At 38.6% G+C, this 7,234-nt stretch overlaps 1 protein-coding gene across 1 annotated transcript; it reads left to right on the top strand.

Moving 5' to 3' along the window:
• Window positions 1-219: 219 nt before the first annotated feature.
• On the top strand, window positions 220-6,203 carry LOC129003299 (DNA-directed RNA polymerase II subunit RPB1-like). Its single transcript, XM_054431588.1, has 3 exons — window positions 220-225; window positions 1,898-2,856; window positions 6,023-6,203. Exons 1-3 carry the CDS (start codon window positions 220-222, stop codon window positions 6,201-6,203), a joined length of 1,146 nt encoding a protein of 381 aa, XP_054287563.1.
• Window positions 6,204-7,234: the final 1,031 nt, after the last annotated feature.

The following is a 7,234-nucleotide window of genomic DNA, read 5'->3' as shown; positions in this document are numbered from 1 at the left end:
GTTTCAAAACTGTAGACGACCTTGTCATCAAGTCTGATCCGTCATAGTTTCAGGTCTGTGGTCATAGTTTGTTTTAAACACTGATGATTAACAAGCTTACCAACATAAATATGATAGCTTTGTTGTTAATGTTTTAAGCAAAACCATGCAAATACTGTTGGATACGAAATATGTTGTTTGTGCTCCAAATGTGTAGTGCAACTCTTTTACGGGTACATCATGCAAGTAAAGCCTATGGGATCTCTTACTGGAAACCTAGAAATCATCCAATTAACTATTTGCGAAGAACATATACTGTTGAAACTAAAACAAAAGTATAGTAATGTTCTGAACAGTTTCCCTAGGAAAAAATACGAAGGAGTAGTTGTGAGCATATCTGCGGATTTAGAAGCTCCGTACATATCCAAAGTAGTTTTAAATGAACTAAATTAATAATCTATCTGTTAAAAACTCTAACGCTGACAAACATGTTCTACAATTACGGGTTTGATCCACACGATGGCTGTAATAAAATTGTGAATTTTCACGTTTTGAAAAAAAAAACAATTTTGAAAATTTACAAAACCCCATAACGGTTTATGACCCGATATTGATGGTTGGCGAACTCATTTAAGTTTATACAGCCCCACACATTTAACCTAAATTGTACTAAAACTGATTGAGTTGTCGTGTTTATAGACACGTTTATATATAATCCAATTTTGATTAAATTCGGTAAAAACGAGTAAATGCACATTTATCGTAAACCAGCATGATCGGTATATGAATACATGGTTTTATTTAAGGGGTGAAAATGGGGTTTACCATTTTTAGTCCCCAAAAACATAGAATTTGGCAATTTCTTTGTTAACTATTAACATTGACTATTGGATACTCGAAGTAGACAACCCATCTTAGCTGTGTGAGCCAGTCACAGAATGCGCTAGTGTATAAAATTCTTTTTCTACCGTTATTTTTGTTGCTGACATAGTTTATGGGTCATAATAGTTAATACTACTCACAATAAGTAATTCCATCAGTTTGACTTGATTAAGAAATTCATATGTTGGACAGAAATCCGTAATTCACATCAGCACAAACTGACGGAGGCTCACATCAGCTGTAACAATTTTTACTACAAAACTGTCGACAACTTTAATAACATGGGGATGGAGTGTCTAGTTGTATCAATAGTCAAAGCTATTATGTAGAGCTTAAAAACAAATATTTTATACAGTAAAACGTTGTTGTATGCCTAATTGTTACGGAGAAATCTAAAAAAAACTGTCCATTCAAAGTTCCTATGTTATTTTCATGGAGTGCTCGATAATATTTTAATCAATTTTTACTATGTCATTCTGATTTTTTACATTTCAATAAAACCTCACTTCATAGCTACCTTCCCTTTAGCAGCAAACCTAAGTAGGTGCTTATTAAAATAAATGAAAATTTGACAATATTTTAAGAGAATATCTTAGTGAAAACCCAACCAGGTAAATGGAAATTTGCTTAGTCTTAAGGTTTGCTGCAGTGGGCTATTTTTTAACGACGAAGTAAATTGAGATTTGTTTTTAAAACCAACACGGTGACAGGCTTTACCTGTCGCCTGTTTTATACAGTAGATTTAAAAGAGTGTCAGTATTCTCTTCTGCGTTCTCAACTTGAAATCGTTGCAAAGAACGGATTAAGCTACCAGTAATTGATAATTTAAATATTTGTAAAGCTTTTCTCTTTGAAATATCAGTTTTAATCAATGATATGAATATATCCGAATTTTATTAAGAAAAATAATTAGACAAATAATGAGTTAAAGGTGTTTGTCAAATATACAGTTCTGCATTTTAAACATACAGACGGTACGTAGTGAGAATTGCTTTAAAACCACGCTCAGTAGCCTACACATTTTTTGTGCTTACAGGTGGTAGTGGCATTATGTGCAGCAGCGGCTGCTCAGTATCCGGCCTCGGAGTACGGGATACCTGGAGTAGGATTCGCTCCCGCTCCGTCTAGAAGTCCTTCTGGACCTGGTTTCGGCCCTGCCCCTGGTTCTCCAGGATTTGCTCCTGCCCCCGCGTTTCCTGGATTTGCCCCTGCTCCGTCTAGAAGTCCTGTAGCACCTGCTACAGCTCCGTCCGGACCCGGTTTCGCTCCTGCTCCTGGATTCGCCCCTGCTCCCTCTGCTCCAGGATTCGCTCCTGCTCCGAACGCTCCAGGATTCGCTCCTGCTCCAAACGCTCCAGGATTCGCCCCTGCCCCCACCGGCCCAGGATTCGCCCCTGCCCCTAGTTTTGCACCTGCTCCTTCTTCTCCAGGATTTGCCCCTGCCCCCACCGCTCCAGGATTCGCCCCTGCTCCCACCGCCCCAGGATTTGCCCCTGGCCCTAGTTTTGCACCTGCTCCTTCTTCTCCAGGCTTTGCTCCTGCTCCCACCGCTCCAGGATTCGCCCCAGCACCTACCGCACCGGGATTCGCTCCCGCCCCGTTTCCTAAAGCCCCAGGTGCCCCTGGGTTCCCTGGCGCTCCTGGTGCGCCTGGCTTCCCTGGCGCTCCTGGTGCACCTGGCTTCCCCGGCGCTCCTGGTGCCCCTGGTTTCCCTGGTACGCCTGGTTTCTCTGGCACCCCTGGTGCCCCTGGCACCCCTGGCGCACCTGGAGCCCCAGGTTTCGCACCTCCCTCAAACGGCCCCACTGGCCCCGCATTCTTCCCTGCTCCCACTGCTCCTGGACTATCTCCTGCTTCTCAGTACAGTCCGGTTCCACTAAAGGAGGGAGGTTCTCTCAGTCCTGAACAGTCCGCACCTCCCGCACAGCCCACCTTCACTCTTCCAGAGAACACTCGTCTTTCTGTCACTGACGACCGAGGGCAATACACTCATGCGTAAGTAATCAAAAGATCATATGCTATATCACATATATATATCGTATTTACAAGCAACTTAAGTTGTATTTTACCATTTAGGTATCAGGCGTGTATTGATTTATTTATTACACTATGTTTTAATCACAGACTGTTTAAGGACTGTGGTTAGAATGCTCAGTGACTGGTAGTTACGTGGCTTGATATCAAGGAAAGCAGGTGTTAATATATTGACATTATTAAAAGCTTACACTTTGTCAAGTAGCATTTTTCTAAACTAAACGTTTAAAATTAACTACCTAAATTACAATGTAAAAATAATTTATTAGTTAAGTCAAGGAAATAATATGTAATGCATCACATGCTAAATTGTTTTTGGAAAAATGTATTTTTCAAGTTTGGACACGTTAATAAAATAATTGACATCTGAGGCATGACGTCGATGACTAATGTCGATGTTCAATCTATGCCAGGTTACGTATATTCTTACATTTGCTGGAATGTTTATTATAATGACTGTCAACATTCAAAGGAAAATTTGGACAACACTTGGGTCGAAAACAAGTCCAAAACCAGTTATCGTCACACCTTATCCTAATGTTCTTACTGAGGCAGCTATGCCTGCAGGTATGAAACGGTAAAGCTCGTTTAACTGAAGGGTACGAATAAACAATTTACTGACCAACTGTTGTTTACCATATACCGAAGAAAATAGAAGTATTTATTTTGCTTTTATAATCTATGTCGATTACGAACTCCGAAGAATAACGTGAACGTGAACGTAGATCAATGAGCAATAGGCCTAATTAAATATAGGAGGAAAAATGTGATTTCACTCTAAAATTAGAATTGACTTTCTTCTTCTGAATGAATCCATTCCGTTTCCGTTTGTAAAGAAATCAATGTATGGTAAGTATATAGTTAAGCTGAAATTTAGTCTTTGCTCATTCTCTTTGGAAAATAGTAGGGTAGGAGGTTTTCATATACACTGTTCTTCATTATTTTTTATAAAAATCCTCGCGGCATCGAAGCGTTTAAAAGCTTTGTAAAGGGGGCGAAGGGTTTGGACATTATGGTCATATTTTAGTAATTATGTTTTTTTCTGTGTACGTTTTGCCTATTATATACAAAACATTATATTATATTATAACAGGCATCTTGTTAGTCTTATAAATACAGTTTCAGTCGGTGACAGATAGACAGATTAAATTCAGAAACTACCTGACTATGACTCAGCCCTTATTAACATTTGTACTAAATGCGATTTTTTATACAGTCCGGTAACTTTTATTCGAGTTTGATTGGTTATGTCTTTTCAAATGTAAACACCTAGAAAATGTTGGCAAGTTAGCCAATCGAGGTTGAAACATGTGAAACCCTCTTCTATACATTACTCTGATTATGTCCGAGTGACTGCAGACAGAAGATATTATGTCATGTTCATATAAAAACAACAAGCCCAAGGTGTGATCGAAAGTCAATCATGATCTTTCGTCACCTTGCTTATTGTTTACCACGTTCCTTTCTCCATCGGCCACTCTCCGTCCCGCGACAAGATGCTATTTCAAGGTCGAAGCTATTTGCAAGTTAATCACCGTTCTTTCCGTTCCTTTAAGAATCTTAAGCATGCAACTGTTGTCTACTATCGATTTATCAGAGGGTGAAATTTGTTTTGTTAGCCGCTGTAGTCAAAGCTTCCACTGTAAAGTTGTATGCCCGGAGTAGCGTTAATTATTTATACCCGGGTATACCGCAATTAGGCAAATCAAGCATGTTATATTTTTTAATTTTGTAATAAATTCTTAGTATACCGTAGAAGTTGGGGTATGTTTTGTCGTAGCCTACTTATAATTTTGTTTCTGTGAAAAAATGCTTTGAAACAGTGAAATACCGGTACTAAAGTGTTATGCCAATTGGGCAAACCAGTCTGGACAGTTAAAATAGAGGTCTTGAACAATGAACTAGCTGTTTGGTCAACCAGCTTAGGGGAGCTAACGTGTTCAGAACAAAAATCCCTTTAATTATCAACCTAACCCTCTATTATTAATTATAAACCCTCTTATTATTAATTAATAACTAACTTTTCATTCAAAAGAAAGCTAAAAATAACTAGTTGTTTATCAAAGTTAATTTCGTCATAAGTATTGTAGTAAATTGCTTATCTATATGATAAACCCCTAAAGAACCTTCCATTGACGTAAATGTTATAGTGCCCTTGCAACTAGTATAGTGTTTAATTTGTAGCCGTCCAACTCCTGCAAGTGTGTCATATAATTGACAGACATAAAACCCTAGCATCTGCAATAAGCTTTTTATGGTACATGCAACCCTAACACTCGCAGTGAGCTATTTATACACATGCAACCTAGTATCTGCATTAAGCTTTTTATATACGTGCATTCTAGCAACTGCATTAAGCTTTTTATATACATGCAACCCTAGCAACTGCATTAAGCTTTTTATAGACATGCGACCCTAGCAACTGCATTAAGCTTTTTATAGACATGCAACCCTAGCAACTGCATTAAGCTTTTTATATACATGCAACCCTAGCAACTGCATTAAGATTTTTATATACATGCAACCCTAGCAACTGCATTAAGCTTTTTTAGACATACAACCCTAGCAACTGCATTAAACTTTTTATAGACATGCAACCCTAGCAACTGCATTAAGCTTTTTTAGACATGCAACCCTAGCAACTGCATTAAGCTTTTTATAGACATGCAACCCTAGCATATCGTATAGTGAGGAGTTTACAGTCATCAAACCGTAATCTTAGCAACTGCTGTGAGCAACCTGTCTACATGTAATATTGCAGCTACAGATCCTACTCTGCTTTAAGCCACAGACAGAATCAGATCAGAATGCAGATCTTCCACCTGCAATGCGCTTAGCTGCTGAGTATCTTGTCGATGGATCCATGGATCTAAACCAGACCCGTCTGTCCTTATTTGATTTTGATAAATGTGTGTGGCTAGGAAACAACTTATATTAGACAAAAACAAAACACAAAGCAGCACAGGTCATCACTTCATTCAACGTTTAACCCACATTCATAATCGTTATCATCATATAGGTGCATGTTGCTGTCTTAAAGGACTTAATGAAATGTACTATTTACAGTGTCAATATTTGCTGCTACAATTGAGCAATTGATATACATAACTTGTAACTTGTGTTGCAGGTTCTCCGACAAGAACGGTACGCAGGTGAGTGAGCAGGGAAGTCTGTTGTCGACCAACGAGGGATGGGAGTATGTGATCGTCAAGAAAGGCTCGTACTCCTATGTGAGCCCTGAGGGCGAGAGGATCACTGTCAACTACCTGGCTGATCACAATGGCTTCCACATCCTGCCAAACCCTTGAACTCGCTAAGTGTACAGTTGAAGCATGCAGTCCTTGACTTTGGGTACTACCGCAGACGTCCGATTTATACAGACCAGATGTAACTAATTTTTCATTAAAATAGAACACGTATGAGCCACTAACAGAAAGTCCTTTAAACTTAAAATTTCTCTCTTTATTATTTAAACTCATAGAATGTATGTTTTATAAAGGACCTATCATTTTGTAGTTAGATGTCCTTCGAGTTTGGCTCTGTTGAACAGTCAGTGTATACAAGCGAAACTTTTTAATAGCAGTATAGACTGTCGATGGCTCATTCAACTTCGTCCGGTTTCATTCTATAACTAATTCCACTGACAATTATGGGGAGGTGCCGTTCGATTGTTACATTAGCATAAACCATTTCTATATTTTTGTACAACTTGACATCCTACTTTTTGTTAAATAATTGTTTTTTCACTAGGATCAGATGCCCTATGACTGTACAATCTATGAAATAAAATGAGAACGTAGCCATCAAGAAATCGTCCAAACCTAGCCCAAAAAATAAATAAATCTGACATATTTCTTATCTAAGGAAATTTTTTACCATAAATGATTGAAAATATGCATTCGTGAGATCTTGGACGTTGCAGTAGTTTAAACTCAAATCGGAGTCATCATCAGACCATCACTAGACGTCTTCTCCCTTCATTGTAAGTTCATGAACACTAACAATAAGTATCACCTCGCAAACGGACATAAAACGTACGATCATTGAAGTATAAACGCCAAACGGCAATGAGAAATAATTATTCTGTCCGTTGTATTTCGCTTATCCAGTATTATTTCTCGTTTATTGTCACTTAAATGTTCGTATTTTTTATGTCCATGTGTGTGTTCTATTTACGGTGTAAGTTGATGGCCTTCAATGGAGCAGAAGGCATAGTACTGACCTGACGATGACCCCGATATGAGTTGAAACTAGTTGCCCTACCGTCGATGTTCAAGTCACACGAATGAAACTATTTTCACCAAGTAATAAATAGCTTCTTGATCAGAATTGTACGTGT

This window comes from Macrosteles quadrilineatus, unplaced genomic scaffold (genome assembly GCF_028750875.1).
Source record: "Macrosteles quadrilineatus isolate MER2022 unplaced genomic scaffold, UCM_ALF_1.0 Scaffold_9__3_contigs__length_116548681, whole genome shotgun sequence".
In the NCBI taxonomy this organism is placed as follows: domain Eukaryota; kingdom Metazoa; phylum Arthropoda; class Insecta; order Hemiptera; family Cicadellidae; genus Macrosteles; species Macrosteles quadrilineatus.
This window is presented reverse-complemented; position numbering and strand designations above follow the sequence as displayed.